The sequence below is a fragment of the Aedes aegypti genome, chromosome 2 (assembly GCF_002204515.2).
Source record: "Aedes aegypti strain LVP_AGWG chromosome 2, AaegL5.0 Primary Assembly, whole genome shotgun sequence".
In the NCBI taxonomy this organism is placed as follows: Eukaryota; Metazoa; Arthropoda; class Insecta; order Diptera; family Culicidae; genus Aedes; species Aedes aegypti.
The window spans coordinates 245781661-245801955 of NC_035108.1; the positions used below are offsets into that span (position 1 = coordinate 245781661).

At 38.3% G+C, this 20295-nt stretch overlaps 1 protein-coding gene across 5 annotated transcripts in view; it reads left to right on the forward strand.

The window, feature by feature from the left end:
- LOC5567173 (striatin-3) overlaps window positions 1-20295 on the forward strand; it is a 145788-nt gene that overhangs the window by 16672 nt on the left and 108821 nt on the right. For all 5 annotated transcript variants that reach the window (XM_021844694.1, XM_021844690.1, XM_021844691.1 and 2 more), the window contains exon 2: window positions 6637-7172. In XM_021844694.1, the coding sequence (XP_021700386.1) occupies window positions 6816-7172 (357 nt within the window). In that variant the 5' untranslated portion in view covers window positions 6637-6815. The remainder of the gene's footprint in view (window positions 1-6636; window positions 7173-20295) is intronic.

Below are 20295 nucleotides of genomic sequence, written 5' to 3' on the forward strand. Positions count from 1 at the left end.
TACAGGAGTGAAATTGGAATTTCAAAACCAAGAGCGTTACGTTGGCATGAAATATTTTAAACGTTTATAACTTTTCGCTGGCTTAACGAAATTTCTTGATTAGCATCTCAATCGAAAGCCAAGACATCAAAGCTTCATGGCGTTTACTTACTGAATAACACATACCTGTCCAAATAGTTTAATAACTGTTTTAAAAGAAAACGTTGATTTCAAGCAAATCTATAAATAGGGGTGGCTAGAGAAAATTTGACGTCATTTACTTTTCACTCTCCGATTGGCTCGCATCTCAGCAGGCGACAGATCGGCTTGTTCTGACCGGGCGTGTTTCTCAGGCACAGACATCGATAGCGAAGGACGCCCCCGTTTGTCTTGCTTCGCTCAAATCAAACTGTTGAGCGAGCGAGAGAAGATGCCGTCCGAAGCTAAAGCCATCACCGCTGCCGCCGCCTAGAAGAAGAAGAGGAAGCAGTCCACAGGAGAAATTGCGGTCGAACTGTGAACACGGTCGGGCAAGTCATTCTCGCTTTGTGGTTCACCGCTTGTTTGCGTTCACCCAGCCATCGTCATCGCCGCCGCAAATTTCATCGGCCGAGGAGCTGTTGACCCGCGCTTCAAAATTTCGACTCGTGATGAAATCATCATTGGTGGTCAAGAAGCAATCCCGTTAGGAGCAAATACCAGAAGCCCCCTGAGTTTTGCTGGTCCGAGCAGTGTTATTTATCCGTAACAACATCGAAGCTAACAAAGCCATCGGTTCTTTTCAGAGCCATCAAATTTGTGGAAAAGAGTTAAAAGAGAAATATTTCCGACTTTATTTATAACTTCTAGTATTCCTAAATCAATTTCACGGCCTCATACAAAATTTCATTTGTCGTGAATAATGTATGACTCAACCATTTGAGATTGTACTCGCGGACGCTGCTGCAGTGCTCAACATTTCACAACGATTGCAAAGTAGAGTGGCATTTCCAACAGCGCCTTTTATGTTCCATATTTTGTGGGAACACTTTGATTAGGAAAATTATCCCATTGCGACATATTAAGAATTCTTTTGAAAAGACATTCTCATTGAACAATTGTAATAATTTTGGCACCCATGGATCAGAAATTTACCGGCATAATAAAGAAAACTATTAATTATCAATAGCTCGTATTGAATATTTAGGGAATGCCAATCATTCCTACAATTCATGTTTGACCAATTTCTCACGTATTAGTATTCTCCGCAATTTTCAAGTAATTCCAAGCCCAACACATTATTGGCACATACCCATTTCCCAGATTGGTCGATCAGAAAGCGAAGAGCACAAAAAGGGAGGAGCATCATCTGCTATTCCAAGGTTATAAAACATGCTGCCTTCGTTGGATTCAGTTTCATTTCATTTCCGCTTTCGAGCTGGTAAGAGCTCCTCCGAACTTGCTTAGCAAGAAGTACCTCGCTGCTAGAAGCCTGCTGAGCTGTTAATCCAGAATCTGGTTTGTGAAATCGCTCAAGATTTCAAGATTGAGCTACGTTTCCAGATTTCAACTAAATCCCTGTGTACGCTACTCTGTTGCTGTTGTGTACCCATGAAATATTAAGCTTGTTTGTCGAATAAACAGAGAACTTATTCACATCTTCTTATTCTTCTTCTTCTTGGCATTAACGTCCTCACTGGGACAGAGCCTGCTTCTCAGCTTAGTTTTCTTATGACACTTCCACAGTTATTAACTGAGAGCTTTCTTTGCCAAAGTTTCCATTTTTGCATTCGTATATCGTGTGGCAGGTACGATTATACTCTATGCCCAGGGAAGTCAAGAAAATTTCCATTACGAAAAGATCCTGGACCGACCGGGAATCGAACCCAGACACCTTCAGCATGGCTTTGCTTTGTAGCCGCGGACTCTAACCACTCGGCTAAGGAAGGCCCCAACTTATTCGCATGCATTTGCAACTTTTTCGATTTTCCATACAAAATGACCAACTTTGGTAAGTTAGATCTTAGATCCATATTCATGGAAATATTTTCGAATGAAACTTTCACAGAACATCAGATTTAACTTGAATTTTAACATATATTTTTGATAATTTTTCCAATCACAAGTTTATAAGTAATAACGGTTTGACTAAACTGTAATTTTCGACGAAAAATTCCAAACTTTTTATCTTAAATTCTGATAGCCTTACACAAAAACTGTCTTCAGCAAACTTATTCATCTCGTCAAAATCTACAACTTTTCTGAAGATACCATGAAGCTATTCCTTCAATATGTTTAGTTATGTCAATCATAAAAAATCGTCAAAAAATTCACTTTAGTCAAACCGTTACTGCTTTTCAACGTGTGATTGGAAAAATCACTCAAAAACATATGTTAAAATTTAAGTTGTGTCTGATATTCTGTTAAAATTTCATTGAAATCAGTCCATAAATAACTGAGATATAGTTTATCAAAGTTGGTCATTTTGCATGAAAAATCAAAAGAGTTGCAGTTTTTATTTCTCAGCGAAGAATCACACCATCAACGAAAATAGCGCGAAAGCAATAACCAATCGCGTGCGAGTAGCGAACGGAGTGACGAAACAACCAAGCGAGAGCCCCACCACTCGCCATCGGTGAACGGAGCTCGAGCAAATAAAACCACTGGTTGTTCTGCTCCCAGCTCATTCACAAATCTAACGGCATAACGAACGGATCAAGCAGCGGAGCAGCAAAGAAGAGCGCGTGAAAGCCACAGCAGTGTGCGAGTAGCGAACGGAACCAGAGAGCGAAAGCAACAACTGAAAATCATTCAGTGAACGGATTAGTAGTCAGCGCCAACCGGCGACCTGTTGGAAAGTAACGCCAGCAAAATATACACCATCTGCCTCTCCTTACCATTCATATTCTTGTACTTGATGAATTCAATGAAATGGTTTGGTTTGGCGATGGAGCAAAGAGTTATTAAGGATGATTTTACTTAACAAAGAGTTGTTGATAAATATTCCAATCAAAAAGAGTTGTTTTGAAAAAGTTCACTTTTATCAGAAATTTCTGCTTTACCAAAGAGTTGTTAATGAAATTCCTGCAGCAAAGGGTCGAGTTTCTCCCCACGAATATTTCCAGCCAGGACCAGTCATGGAGGACAATCCATCCCGAGCATCACGGCCCCCGCTTCCAAAATTCTCGAGTACGGAAATTGGAAAATTAATACATAATGCTCATCTTGTATATCCCTTGCCAAGACATCAATTTCATATAGCCTATTTCTCAGATTAACGCAATAGACTAACATGTAGAAAAATTTCAGATCAATAGTTGCTTATTACAATTCATCCCCTTGATGCTACAACTAGATAACTTGAAATTTGAAATTTTTGACTTCAATATGTCAAAACATTTTTCTTAATTAGATCTGCAAAATATCCACAGGTCTTAAGCGTGTGATTCAAAATACACAAGTTAAAGATTATTTTTAAATCATAATCACTGCGATTAACCATCACCTTGTTAAACGGTCATACTTTCAAAGTTGCACATCTCAAAATTTTGATTTTCGAGTTATCTAGTTGTAGCATTAAGGGGACGAATTGGTCAGGAAACAGTTTATTGAACAGTATTTAAAATCTGTCGCAATTTTAATACATTTTCCAATTTAATACTCGAGAATTTAGGAAGTGTTCCCCCATTATATGATAAATCAACGATGCTGTTAGAAATACCATACAATGCTGAGTAGCATGATGTTATTACGGTCCGACGGCGCTGCAGTGGTAAATTCTCAAATTCATGTAATTATGTGGGGTAAATTATGTGAACCAAATTGTAGTATACTGCGATATTTAGATCATTATAGATAAATCAGTAAATATCATCCAATTAACCCTTTTATGAACGTATGTTGGCCCTGAAAAGGGCCGATTGAGCTTGGATGCTGTGACCACGAGTTTACCACGAGGCGAAATCTAGAAGCGCGGATCGGTCAACCTAGAAATCTTGAGCGATTTCACAGACCAGATGCTGGATTGGCAGCTTGAAGAATAACAGCTCAGCAGATTTCTAGCAGCGAGGTACTTCTCGCTGAGCAAGTTCGGAGGAGCTCTTACCAGCTCGAAAGCGGAATTAGAATGAAACTGAATCCGACGAAGGAAGCATGTTTTATAACCTCAGAATAGCAGATGATGCTCCTCCCTTTTGTGCTCTTCGCTTTCTGATCGACCAATCTGGGAAATGGGTATGTGCCAATAATGTGTTGGGCTTAGAATTACTTGAAAATTGCGGAGAATGCTAATGCGTGAGAAATTGGTCGAACATGAATTGCTGGAAGGGTTGAGATTAACTAAATATTCAATACGAGATATTGATAATCAATAGTTTTCTTTATTATGCCGGTAAATTTCTGATCCATGGGTGCCAAAATTATTACAATTGTTCAATGAGAATGTCTTTTCAAAAGCATTGTTAATATGTCGCAATTTTGTTACATGTGATAATTTTGCTAATCAAAGTGTTCCCACAATATATGAAACATCAAAGACGCTGTTGGAAATGCCACTCTATTTTACAATTGTTGTGGAATGTTGAGCACTCACCCCGATGGCACTGCGATTACAGTCTCAAAATGTTGAGTCATAAATTATTCATGACAAATGAAATTTTGTATGAAACTGTGAAATTGATTTAGGAATATAAGAAGTCATATATAAAGTCGGAAATATTTCTCTTTTAACTCTTTTCCACAAATTTGATGGCTCTGAAAAGAACCGATGGCTTTGTTAGCTTCGATGTTGTTACGGATAAATAACACTGCTCGGACCAGCAAAACTCAGGGGGCTTCTGGTATTTGCTCCTAACGGGATTGCTTCTTGACCACCAATGATGATTTCATCACGAGTCGAAATTTTGAAGCGCGGGTCAAATTTGCGGCGGCGATGACGATGGCTAGGTGAACGCAAACAAGCGGTGAACCACAAAGCGAGAATGACTTGCCCTACCGTGTTCACAGTTCGACCGCAATTTTTCCTGTGGACTGCTTCCTCTTCTTCTTGGCGGCGGCAGCGGTGATGACTTTGGCTTCGGACGGCATCTTCTCTCGCTCGCTCGACAGTCTGATTTGAGCGAAGCAAGACAGGTAGCAAGGAGGTCCTTCGCTATCGATGTCTGTGCCTGAGAAGCACGCCCGGTCAGAGCAAGACGATCTGTTGCCTGCTGAGATGCGATCCAAGCGGAGAATGGAAAGCAAATGATGTCAAATTTTCGCTAGCCACCCCTATTTATAAATTTGCTTGAAATCAACGTTCTCTTTTAAAACAGTTATTAAACTATTTGGACAGGAATGTGGGATTCAGTAAGTAAACGACATGTACGACTATGACAAAAGCCAGGATCAGCAATTGGTATATGTCGGTTTGTCGCGGGTTACTTCACTGCAAGGACTATTTTTGACAAACTCTACCAATTCTTCCCAGTTCCATCACGCCAAAGGCAGCAATTCCAAGGGTTGACTTGAGGAATGAGCTGCAGCGCTTAGGCAATCATCGATTAGTGACGCTTTGAGACGTGAAATACTGGATCATAGTGCCCTAGCCTGCATATGGATGAGTATCAATGTACAGAGCCTAAATGCTCAAGCAATGGATATTGCTACAGACCAAAGCACTGGACCTATTCAATCGATTATCACGATCGAAGCACCCGAGCTATCAAACATCTAATCTACTGGAGGAGTTTGGCGAACTACAGCTGGAGCCAGAAACCGATCACCCAACCAAGCAACACAAAGAAGCAACGACCAAACAAACAAATTCAATCATCTGGCATTATTCCTGGAACACCAAACACTGGTTCTCGAAACCACCGAACAACAAATGGTTCTTTTCAGGACTACCAAAATGAGTCCAAAAAGAGTTAACTTCTGAAAACTTCATCCGATCAATAACAACACAAAACTAGTACACTTACAAATTCATACACATGACAAATCAAATTATTAATCATCGTAGTTCTACGTCAACCCCGCGGTAATGTAATAGACATTACCCACCCCAATTTTTTTTTTTTTGGAATTTCTCCAAAAATATAGAACAATCTCAACCTAATCTTCCCTGGGAAAAACTCTTAATAATTTATCAATGTTTCAAGAACTTCCTTAGAAAATTTTCTTAATGAATTTTCAGGAAAAATCCTGAAGGGATCTTATGTAAATACAGAGAAATGCCTTGTTAAAATCGGAAACAAAATTTTGATCCGTTTTAAAAAAAATGTTTTACACGAAAATCATGAAAAAAAAATCAAGGAAAACTTACGGATAAATTCTTGGAAACTCCTTAAGAATATTTTGAAAAAAAATCTTTAGCGGAATTTGTTGTAGAATCTCTGGATTCAACATCTCTGGATTATCTTTAAAAAAAAGTACAAGCTGAATTTTTGAAGAAATTTAAAATTCTGTAAAAAAAAATCACTAAATAAACTCATGAAAAAATAAGAATATCTATAGGAAACTTGAGGCAACCACTGAAACAAATTTCTGATGAAATGCTTGGAGAAAATCATGAAAAATATCTACCCCGGTTACAATGCACAATCAATCAGTTTGAGTTTATTCAACCAGTATCAATTAAAATCAAATCGTGAAATAGAACCCTGCCCTGATCTAATTTTTATCCGTCCTCTTATTTAGTGCTAAAGTGAACCCATCGGTACCTCTTTAGAAGAAGAATTCAAATCGTGAAGGAAAGCATACAAATCTAGAGAAAAACAGGATATTCGCGCGAACGTTTGTATTCGCGTGTTTGTGTGTGACCAACCGAAAGTCACTCATCCATTTTGTGCCGGTTTGTGGTCAATGGTGGACATGTCATGAGAATTAACAGAATCGACGAAAGAATGGATGAAAATTCGGCACTGAACCACCAGAATGGTGGCAGTGGTCAACTGGTCGGAATGGGCGTCGGTGGAGCCGGATCGGGAGTGCAAGCGGGTGGAAGTGCCGGAGGCCTCGGCGGAATGGTCAACAACAACAACTCCATGGGAGGAATGAACAACAACAAGCCGGGTGGTATGGGCGGAACCGGAGGCAACGGCCAGGACGATCAGAACAACAAGGCCTCGCCGACACAGTACTCGATTCCGGGCATTCTACACTTTATCCAGCACGAGTGGGCTCGTTTCGAGCTGGAGCGGTCCCAGTGGGACGTTGATCGCGCCGAACTACAGGTGAGTGTTGTTTTTAGTTAATCTTTGAAATATGGTCAGTATTCGAGTCTAGAAGTCCAGAATCTAGCAGCCTTGCTATCTGAACATAAATAAACATACCGTCGTTGGGGGTGAGAATTGGTCAAAAAAGGATATGTACGATTATTATTTATTGAATAACTTAGGCAATTTAACTCCAATAAACTTCAAATTTGGTGTGAGAGGGGGTGACATTGGGTCACTGTAATTGAAATAACTTGTTTTTGAGAATATGATTGCAAAACTATTCTCAGCTGAAAAATCCCTTTCCTTGGTTATGCGACCTTGCCGCGATGGGAGGGCATAATCCATTAGCCCATATGATGGAAACCAAAGGCGTGGTAGTAGTGGTGGTATCACATTTTGGCATTTTTTGCTTAAAGCCGCGTCATAATTCATATGGCATAGACGCAATAATATCTCGGACCAACGGACATTCTGCGTCATTGATAGAATTGATGTCCATTTCAAATAATTAATCTACTCAAAGTGGACATTAATACTATTGGTGACGTTCAGTTTGCCTTTTGCTAACCAGAATGATCCGTAGCCACTCTTACTATTAGCTAGCTAGATACATCGTTATCATATACGACGTAGGGAATACTTAGGAACTCTTAGGAAAATGACTAGTAGATTCACTGAGTAGAAAAAAGTGGCGACAATCTTATTTTAATATGGTTTTTACATTGCCATAATAAGAAATACCTCTTTTGTAACAGCGGTATAAATAATCTAATTCCAGCTTCATTTTCGCAAAATTTACAAGTAGAAAGTAGGCGTTGTAAAGCATTGCATTTGCCACCGAAAAGTGAATCTTGTAGGAGACTGTAATAGAAGCCTAAGGTAATTTTACTCTTCAATATTCACTATGAAAATGACTATGGAAAGTAAGACGCTGAGATCGATCATTAGGGTACACTTGCTAGTTTCGAAAAATTGTTGAACAGACAAGGAAAGCGACTTTTTGACGTAGAAGTACGTCTTTCTTCTCTATACAGGAGTGAAATTGGAATTTCAAAACCAAGAGCGTTACGCTGGCATGAAATATTTTAAACGTTTATAACTTCTCGCTGGCTTAACGAAATTTCTTGATTAGCACCTCAATCGAAAGATAAGACATCAAAGCTTCATGTCGTTTACTTACTGAATCCCACATACCTGTACAAATAGTTTAATAACTGTTTTAAAATAAAACGTTGATTTCAAACAAATCTATAAATAGGGGTGGCTAGAGAAAATTTGACGTCATTTGCTTTTCACTCTCCGATTGGCTCGCATCACAGCAGGCGACAGATCGGCTTGCTCTGACCGGGCGTGCTTCTCAGGCACAGACATCGATAGCGAAGGACGCCCCCGTTTATCTTGCTTCGCTCAAATCAAACTGTCGAGCGAGCGAGAGAAGATGCCGTCCGAAGCTAAAGCCATCACCGCTGCCGCCGCCTAGAAAAAGAAGAGGAAGCAGTCCACAGGTGAATTTGCGGTCGAACTGTGAACACGGTCGGGCGAGTCAATCTCGCTTTGTGGTTCACCGCTTGTTTGCGTTCACCCAGCCATCGTCATCGCCGCCGCAAATTTCATCGGCCGATGAGTTGTTGACCCGCGCTTCAAAATTTCGACTCGTGATGAAATCATCATTGGTGGTCAAGAAGCAAGCCCGTTAGGAGCAAATACCAGAAGCCCCCTGAGTTTTGCTGGTCCGAGCAGTGTTATTTATCCGTAACAACATCGAAGCTAACAAAACCATCGGTTCTTATCAGAGCCATCAAATTTGTGGAAAAGAGTTAAAAGAGAAATATTTCCGACTTTATTTATAACTTCTAATATTCCTAAATCAATTTCACGGCTTCATACAAAATTTCATGTGTCATGAATAATTTATGACTCAACCATTTTAGATTGTACTCGTGGACGCTGCTGCAGTGCCGTCGGGGTGAGTGCTCAACATTTCACAACAATTGTAAAATAGAGTGGCATTTCCAACAGCGCCTTTTATGTTCCATATTTTATGGGAACACTTTGATTAGGAAAATTATCCCATGTAACAAAATTGCGACACGTTTAGAATGCTTTTGATAAGACATTTTCATTGAACAATTGTAATAATTTTGGCACCCATGGATCCGAAATTAACCGTCATAATAAAGAAAACTATTGATTATCAATAGCTCGTATTGAATATTTAGGGAATGCCAATCATTCCAACAATTCATGTTCGACCAATTTCTCACGTATTTGTATTCTCCACAATTTTCAAGTAATTCCAAGCCCAACACATTATTGGCACATACCCATTTCCCAGATTGGGCGATCAGAGAGCGAAGAGCACAAAAGGGAGGAGCATCATCTGCTATTCCAAGGTTATAAAACATGCTGCCTTCGTTGGATTCAGTTTCATTCCATTTCCGCTTTCGAGCTGGTAAGAGCTCTTGCTTAGCGAGAAGTACCTCGCTGCTAGAAGCCTGCTGAGCTGTTAATCCAGAATCTGGTTTGTGAAATCGCTCAAGATTTCAAAATTGAGCTACGTTTCCAGATTTCAACTAAATCCCTGTGATCCGCTACCCTCTTGCTGTTGTGCACCCATGAAATATTTAGCTGGTTTGTCGAATAAACTGAGAACTTAATCACATCTTCTTATTCTTCTTCTTCTTGTTCTTCTTCTTCTTCTTCTTGGCATTAACGTCCTCACTGGGACAGAGCCTGCTTCTCAGCTTAGTGTTCTTATGACACTTCCACAGTTATTAACTGAGAGGTTTCTTTGCCAAAGTTTCCATTTTTGCATTCGTATATCGTGTGGCAGGTACGATTATACTCTATGCTCAGGGAAGTCAAGAATATTTCCATTACGAGAAGATCCTGAACCGACCGGGAATCCAACCCAGACACCTTCAGCATGGCTTTGCTTTGTAGCCGCGGACTCTAACCCCTCGGCTAAGGAAGGCCCCAACTTATTCACATGCATTTGAAACTTTTTCAATTTTCCATACAAAATGACCAACTTTGGTAAGTTAGATCTCAGTTATTTATGAAAATATTTTCGAATGAAACTTTCACAGAACATCAGATGTAACTTGAGTTTTAACATATATTTTTGAAAATTTTTCCAATCACAAGTTTATAAGTAATAACGGTTTGACTAAACTGTAATTTTCGACGAAAAATTCAAAACTTTTTATCTTAAAATCTGATAGCCTTACACAAAAACTGTCTTCAGAAAACTTATTCATCTCGTCAAAATCTACAACTTTGCTGAAGATACCATGAAGCTATTCCTTCAATATGATTAGTTATGTCAATTATAAAATTCACTTTAGTCAAACCGTTACTGCTTTTCAACGTGTGATTGGAAAAATCACTCAATAATATATGTTAAAATTTAAGTTATGTCTGATATTCTGTGAAAATTTCATTCAAATCGGTCCATAAATAACTTAGATATAGTTTATCAAAGTTGGTCATTTTGCATGAAAAATCAAAAGAGTTGCAGTTTTTTTTTCTCAGCGAAGAATCACACCATCAACGAAAATAGCGCGAAAGCAATAACCAATCGCGTGCGAGTAACGAACGGAGTGACGAAACAACCAAGCGAGAACCCCACCACTCGCCATCGGTGAACGGAGCTCGAGCAAATAAAACCACTGGTTGTTCTGCTCCCAGCTCATTCACAAATCGAACGGCATAACGAACGGATCAAGCAGCGGAGCAGCAAAGAAGAGCGCGTGAAAGCCACAGCAGTGTGCGAGTAGCGAACGGAACCAGAGAGCAACGAAGCGAAAGCAACAACTGAAAAACATTCAGTGGACGGATTAGTAGTCAGCGCCAACCGGCGACCTATTGGAAAGTAACGTCAGCGAAATATACACCATCTGCCTCTCCTTACCATTCATATTCCTGTACTTGATGAATTCAATGAAATGGTTTAGTTTGGCGATGGAGCAAAGAGTTATTAAGGATGATTTTACTTAACAAAGAGTTGTTGATAAATATTCCAATCAATAAGAGTTGTTTTGAAAAAGTTCACTTTTAGCAGAATTTTCCTCGGAAAATTTCTGCTTTACCAAAGAGTTGTTAATGAAATTCCTGCAGCAAAGGGTCGAGTTTCTCCCCACGAATATTTCCAGCCAGGACCAGTCATGGCCCCCGCTTCCAAAATTCTCGAGTACGGAAATTGGAAAATGTATTAAAATTGCGACAGATTTTAAATACTGTTCAATAAACTGTTTCTTGACCAATTGTAATGAGTAACTATTGATCTGAATTGATTTTTCTACATGTTGTCTATTGCGTTAACCTGAGAAATAGAGTATATGAAATTGATGTCTTGGAAAGGGATGTATAAGATGAGCATTATGCTGTTATTGCATCCCAACGGCACTGCAGCAGCGTTCTCGGACCATCCTCAAATTGTCGTATTGTCGATTATTCGTGATAAATCAGATATTGTATGATGCTACCAGATGAATTAAGAGATTATAGCAAGTATGTGGTAAGCACATTAAGAAATATTACTAGCTATACTGTGTTTATCACGAGAAGTTCTTACTAGCTCGAAAGTGTAAATGAAATGAACCGAATCCTGTTGTTGTTACAGAGGGATTTTAATCCGAAGGTCATTCGTCCCTTAAATGAACCGAATCTGTCGAAGATAGTATGTTTAACATAATTGAATTACAGACGATGCTCCTCCCTTTCGTATTCATCGCCTTCTTCTGATTGACCAATCTATGATAAGGTACATGAAGTTGATGTCTTGGTTAGGGATTTACATATCTTGGAAAATTCACTTGCGTGTTCGTATGGACAGTAAAAATATCAACATTATTTTAATAGCTTACAATAAATTAAAATCACGCATGTTTTGCTTTCGTGCAAATTTTAAATATTTCTGATCAATGTTCAATGTGTTTCGATTTATATACTATGACATTTGCAATAGACTAACATGTAGAAAAATTTCAGATCAATAGTTGCTCATTACAATTGGTCAGGAAACAGTTTATTGAACAGTATTTAAAATCTGTCGCAATTTTAATACTTTTTCCAATTTCCATACTCGAGAATTTAGGAAGTGTTCCCCCATTATATGATAAATCAACGATGCTGTTAGAAATACCATACAATACTGAGTAGTATGATGTTATTACGGTCCGACGGCGCTGCAGTGGTTAATTCTCAAATTCATGTAATTATGTGGGGTAAATTATTTGAACCAAATTGTAGTATACCGCGATATTTAGATCATTATAGATAAATCAGTAAATATCATCCAATAAACCCTTTTATGAACGTATGTTGGCCCTGAAAAGGGCCGATTGAGCTTGGATGCTGTGACCACGAGTTTACCACGAGTCGAAATCTAGAAGCGTGGATCGGTCAACCAAGAAATCTTGAGCGATTTCACAAACCAGATGCTGGATTGGCAGCTTGAAGATTAACAGCTCAGCAGATTTCTAGCAGCGTGGTACTTCTCGCTAAGCAAGTTCGGAGGAGCTCTTACCAGCTTGAAAGCGGAATTGGAATGAAACTGAATCCGACGAAGGAAGCATGTTTTATAACCTCAGAATAGCAGATGATGCTCCTCCCTTTTGTGCTCTTCGCTTTCTGATCGACCAATCTGGGAAATGGGTATGTGCCAATAATGTGTTGGGCTTAGAATTACTTGAAAATTGCGGAGAATGCTAATGCGTGAGAAATTGGTCGAACATGAATTGCTGGAATGGTTGACATTAACTAAATATTCAATGCGAGCTATTGATAATCAATAGTTTTCTTTATAATGAAGGCAAATTTCTGATCCATGGGTGCCAACATTATTACAATTGTTCAATGAGAATGTCTTTTCAAAACATTCTTAATATGTCGCAATTTTGTTACATGTGATAATTTTGCTAATCAAAGTGTTCCCATAAAATATGGAACATCAAAGACGCTGTTGGAAATGCCACTCTATTTTACAATTGTTGTGCACTCACCCCGACGGCACTGCAGCAGCGTCCGCGATTACAGTCTCAAAATGTTTAGTCATAAATTATTCATGACAAATGAAATTTTGTATGAAGCTGTGAAATTGATTTAGGAATATAAGAAGTCATATATAAAGTCGGAAATATTTCTCTTTTAACCCTTTTCCACTAATTTGATGGCCCTGAAAAGGGCCGATGGCTTTGTTAGCTTTGATGCTTTTACAGATAAATAACACTGCGGGATGTTATCAGTTGATTGCCATGGTCAAACGGGGAATCCTCAACTCAAATGTATAAATTTGAGCAAGTTATTTGCTTATACGACGAACCGAAAGTTTCGTGGCGTGGATGGCGCACAACAGTAACAGGTAGTGGATCACCGGGCTTAAGTCGAAATCTGATGATGGCGGCGATGACGATGGCTGGGTGAACGCAAACAAGCGGTGAAGCACAAAGCGAGAATGACTTGCCCGACCGTGTTCACAGTTCGACCACAAATTTTCCTGTGGACTGCTTCCCCTTCTTCTTCTTCTTGGCGGCGGCAGCGGTGATGGCTTTAGCTTCGGACGGCATCTTCTCTCGCTCGCTCGACAGTTTGATTTGAGCGAAGTAAGACAAACGGGGAGGTCCTTCGCTATCGATGTCTGTGCCCGAGAAGCACGCCCGGTCAGAGCCAGACGATCTATTGCCTGCAGAGATGCGATCCAAGCGAAGAATGGAAAGCAAATGACATCAAATTTTCTCTAGCACCCCTAATTATAAATTTGCTTGAAATCAACGTTCTCTTTTAAAACAGTAATTAAACTAATGGACAGGTATGTGGGATTCAGTAAGTAAACGACATGACCCTTTGATGTATTGCCTCTCAATTGAGGTGCCATTCAAGGAATTTCGTTATACCAGCAAACAGTTATAAGAATTCAAAATATTTCATGCCAACGTAAGGCTCTTGGTTTTGAAATTCCAATTTCACTCCTGTATAGAGAATTTTTATTTTACTTTCAAACTGTGCGGCATAATCAAATGCAAACGCATTCAGTTCCCGATGGTTAGTGCCTGTGCTTTTACTGTTCATAAGTCGCAAGGTGGAATTTTCCCCGAGGTCGTGTACGACTATGACAAAAGCCAGGATCAGCAAAACCAACGTCGCGGGTTACTTCATTGCAAGGACTATTTTTGACAAACTCTACTTTTTTCAAGTTCCATCACGCCAAAGGCAGCAATTCTCCCAAGAGAGTTAACTTAAGGAATGAGCTGCAGCGCTTAGGCAATCATCGATTAGTGACGCTTTGAGACGAACTGCGTGAAATACTGGATCATAGCGGCCAAGCCTGCATATTGATGAGTATCAATGTACAGAGCCTAAATGCTCATGCAATGGATATTGCTACAGACCAAAGCACTGGACCGATTCTATCGATTCTAACGATCGAAGCACCCGAGCTATCAAACATCTAATCTACTGGAGGAGTTTGGCAAACTACAGCTGGAGCCAGAAACCGATCACCCAACCAAGCAACACAAGGAAGCAACGACCAAACAAACAAATTCAATCATCTGGCATTATTCCTGGAACACCAAACACTGGTTCTCGGAACCACATAACGACAAATGGTTCTTTTCAGGACTACCAAAATGGGTCCAAAAAGAGTTAACTTCTGAAAACTTCATCCGATCAATAACAACACAAAACTAGTACACTTACAAATTCATACACATGACAAATAAAATTATTAATCATCGTAGTTCTACGTCAACCCCGCGGTAATGTAATAGACATTACACACCCCAAATTTTTCTTTAAGGATATATGAACGTAATGACCAATAAATACTTTTCACAACAAAAATGAAATTAACTAGAACTGCTACTAAACAGCCTAATTTTGTTAAGACTTGACGACACTTGACATTTAAGACTCTAATCTTACGTAAAAGACAGTAGTAATCAGAATAGCACTTGAATGACAAATTATTCAAAACCATTTCGTCTAGACTTCTACCATATTGAAAAAATGCGTAAAATTGCAAACCGAAGATTATCGAGCACGTTTTCTAACAATTTCGACTCATTCTGGATGGAATTCATCAGGTACAGTCCAGCATCTATTCGTCCTGATAATTTGTTTGACTTTCCTGAGAGTAAAACATTACTGATATACAGACTCGGATTGTATAGATATGATCTCTAAAAAGCGTATTTGAAATTTTTTGAAGTAATCCCTGTAAGCATACCTAGATAAGTTCATTTAAAAAAATCTTGGGAAATTTCCGGGAGAATCAATAAGCCGGATGAATCTGTAATACCTGGAAGAATTAATAATTTATTTCTTGGAGAAGTCTTGAACAAAAATATCGAAAATCCTAAGAAAGACTGAAGAAATCGAAAATCTTAAGAAAGACTGAAATATACACTAGATGAACTTATGGAGAGGTTCTTAGAAATCAACAAGAACTTGATCGACACATTGCTGGAATATCTGAATAAATTTTTGAAAGAATCTCTTGATAAATATCCGGAGTAATTTATGAAGCTATGCTTAGAGTAATTACTAGTTGAATGTCTGTAGCCCTAAAAAAATCTTGGGACAACCCATGAAAAAAACAGTGGCACTGAATTCCTGGAGAAATTCATTAGGGCCTTTTTGAAGAATTTCTTGAAGTAATTTTTGAAGGTATCTTCAATGTAATTTTGATTTTTGTTTATATTGAACAAAAATCTTAATAAGTCCAGGGTGGCCACCGAACCGGGAAAAACTGGAAAAGCGGGAAAAAGACGGAAATTTTAATCCATCGGGAAAAAACCGGGAATTTGAGATGGTCACCGGGAGAATCATTTTGAACGAATATCTGATAGCTCTAAATCTACAAACCACCAAAAATAAGCGGTAGAAAGTTGAAATGATTGATAATATTGCCATTAAGCATCTGTAATCTTGGACAAATAATATTTAGAAATTAATGATTTAATTTCTTGTAGTAATAGTCTACTTTGCTACCGTCGTCGGGGGGTGAAAATTGAACCTCTCGTAATTTGACTTGAAACATTCTTACCAGTAGTATGGGAATACGTTCATTGATAATAAATTCACAAATGTTGAAAAAATATTCTTAATTCGTCTATTTTTCACTGATCTATAAAAGTATGAAAATTAGAAAATGATATTGGCCCGAAAATCCTCCGAGAAAGTTAAGAAAACGGAAAATGCAAATTTGACATAATCTACGGATTTTTTTCAAAGCCGCTACGGCTTACTGGGCAATACAACATTTGCCGGAACAGCTAATTGTTGATAAATATGGGCTTAGAAGCATTTAGCTTTAGTCCCTGTTGAAGTGAATCTTTGCACAATTGTGGGGGTTAGAAGCAAATATGTATAAGTGACAGAAACCTAGTTTTGAGAAACCCGCTTTTTTTAAATACCGTATATAAACCTGAAATAGAATTTTGTAGCATATTCAATCAAAAATTTGACCAAAAGGTCACTTATTTGCGTTTGGACCTCTCAATTGAAAACCGGGAAAATTTTGAAAATTATACCGGGAAAACCGGGAACAAAGCGGGAATTTCAAAATGATTACTTGGAGCAATCTCCTCATTCATCAATTACACACATAATGTGATGGTCCAGAATAGCCAGGTTTTGTGTAACTTGATTTCAGAGAGTAATGCACATCGACACCGGAAATTTGGCTATTATCGAAATAGTTCTCCATTCTGTCTTCTGCATAAATGAACGATTGAAATCATAATGCATATAATGTAGAAACCATTCCAAAATACGCTTCGAGTGTGACCTTGCATTATTCATATGCACACTCTAAACCCAGAAGAGCCACAACAGTTCTCTCGAGAAAACCAAACCTTTGCTACTGATCTACCTTCGAGTTCGTTTTGGCTCAAATCACCTCCATTCCATTCCACTGCCACAATTTGGATGAAGTGTGGTGGACTGATATTTTTTTCGCAGAAATTTTTCTCTTCTGTACAAGCATGAATGAAAGCACACATAAAAATCGTACAAAACTGGTTACGTTTCGGTTCATGTACGGTCGATAACAACTGCCACTGTCAGTCAGTATTGGCCAAGGGATGGGGAGAGGGGGCGGGCGGTAACGATGATGTGAGATTCAGCTGGATTTGAGGCAGCCAAAGAGAGATAAAAGTGAGAAAAAGAGCGAAGGATTGTAAAATGTGTAGAGATAACTAAACGTATCGTAAAACAGTATCTTCACACTTTGGTCGGCTGCCGCACTGAGTGGTGAATGAGGAGTGTAAGGGGAGATTGGTGGGTGTGATGCTCTCCGCCCGGCCAGCTGCCATTAAAATACGCTGACGCACTGAACCGATGCCGACCACGACGCATAGTGGTTCCATTCGTTCTTCTAAGTGGTCATAGATCATCGCATACCATGTTTGATGAAAAATGCAAGGCAGGTTGCAGGTATCTTTTTAGAGACATTAATTTTAACCCCTCTACCGGCAGCTTCATTTTCAAATTCAAATCGTGATATCATTTTTGTTTCTCGGTATTTTTGCATCATTTTTTCACAAGTTCTCAAAAAAACTTCTAGTTTTAGAATCTGTGTCAACTTAGATCATTGGTCATCTGGATCTAGAGATATTCCAAAATTCTTTGGGGGACCGACGAGTAACCATAACCCACGTATATATCTCAGACAACAGAATGTTTATCGTATTCGGATATTCATTGTTCGGAATAATACATTAATGAGAGTATGTTGTGAAAAAAATTGAGCTATTTGGTGCAGTCTTTTTTGAGTACTGAACATTTATATTGCTGAAACCACGCTGACCTAATAAAGGCCATTTTCAGATATATCTAAATGAAACAATTTGTATATTTTTACAGAGTTGCTTATTATCACATGGCATTGTATAGCCCACATTTTATTTTTTTCGATATGTTGACGTAAAACAAAATGCCCGCCTCTAAAAGATTTCTATTTTTATCTAAAATGGTATCTAAAGTCACTTTTTCCTCCTCGCTTGTCCTGCTGACAAATTCTAGAGGTTCAAAAGAAAACTTCAGATATTATTATGCGACTGTTTCACAGATTCTTCAGGAATTTCTTCTTAGATTCCTCAAGGAAATACTTCAGGAGTTCCTCCAGTGATTTTTGCAAATATTTATTCTGGTATACTTTTAGAGACTCCCTCTGTGATCACTTCAGAAATTGCTCTTGTGTCCTAGAAATCCTTCCAGCGGTGTTTTAGTTGAAGCTTAGAGAAATTTCTTTCCAATTTGCTTCAGAAAATTTTTGAACACTTCTATAATTTTCACAAAAAATACTGTGAAAATATCCTAGAAAGTACTTTATGGTTTCCTTCTGATATTTTTTGACTAATTCTTGCACTTATTTCACCGGGATCGCAGCAAGCCATGCGTGCGAGCGGCTGCGTTTTGAATTTTGCGTCGCGTTTATTTCGTCCCACGTTCTTTTTTTTTTAATTCGGCTGGTGAAAAATTTGATTCGGCGGATTTTTGCGCTATGCCACGGGCAAATGTGGATGATGTGAAATTATGTTGTTAAAGTGATTTTTTTTTTGTTTTTTTTTTTTTTTTTTTTTTTTGTTTTCCCTGGGCTTGGGATTATATTTTCCAGGGAGCGATGAATTTTGATAATTGATCGCTGTTGTTAGTAGTTTTGATTAGATGTTGGGTAAATTTCAAAGCAATGGCAACCTTTTTATTACAAAATTTAGATTTTATCTTCTGACCTAAAGATTCTGGTTAAACTACTGTACTATGCAGTTGGGCTGCACTACGCTATCACTCATCAAAATTACTTTCACTTCGGGAAAATATAATTTCAAACTGGCGAGAAGATTACAGACTGAGGGTGGGTTAGGAGCACAATCAGACCCTTGAATGTGCAATGTGGGGTAGTAATTGGGAATGCCATTGACGGTTTGTAATCTTCTACGAGGTTTTCGAAAACCAACAGGGCGCGTGCACCGGGTTGCGGATAGGAGCAAAGGGAGATCAATAGCATCTACCTAAAATAATAGAGCAAAAAGCCGTTCCATGATTAGGTAATGTTAAGCGATCTTCTATGGTGTTCTAGTACTATAAAATTCTTCACTCACTGGGAATTCTGGCCTTGATAATATCAATAGTGATAAAAACATAAAATAATACCTAATACTTAATAAGTACAATGTAGCTTTAATGTAGTAATAAATGAAATAAAATCAATTTTCTATACTTGACAAGGTTTTGAAGACAATCAATGAGTGAAAGAACTACCTATTAGAAAAGCCACATCAGCTAAGTCTATACATATACAAATGTTGGTCATAGGGTCATGGCGAGCATTCGATATGTATGTCTATGACTGATTCTGATCTAATAGGGGCACTAGAAGACCACGCGGACAATTTCGAAACAAATTATTTTTATACATCGGTCTTACGTTCCGAAAGGCTCAGCTATGCTGCAAAGTAATTTTATAAGTTATTCATTACTGCTGTTTAATTGTTTATAATTCTAACAAAACTACATAATTAACTCATTACTAATCACTGTTCCTATATTCTCTTTTTCTCTCCTTCTTATCTGTTGCATGATTATGATCATCACTAATATAATGCATGAGCATGCACAATAAGAATAATTTCAGGATTGAAAGCAGTACATGGATACCTGGATAGAATAGCTTCGAAAAGGGCGCTCAAAATATAATATTTCTGATCAGGGAAGTATTATTATCAAGGGTATGTAAAATTTTTCCATTATTAACACTTAGATCACACAAACAAATGAACTAATAATATCAATTATTTTTAAAATATTTTTATGTAAATCAGCATCGTCAATCAGTGTAAAAACAGATAAAGTTTGTAAAGTTATCACCATCGATTAAATTGCGCTCTGTATAGTAATGTTCATTCAGTATCAAAATCTCCTAAAGCGTCGCATTGTGCCATCAGCAGCCCTTAGCATCACTCTCATATTGTTGTTATTTTGTTGTTTATGAAATTTCTAGAAAGCGATCAGCATATTCTTTCTTACTTGTACAATGGCCGATCTATTTGGAATTTTAATAAGTCAAATCAAACTTCAAAACTCAAATTAAATTGCTTTCAGCACATTTACATTTTGCAGCATTAATCGCATT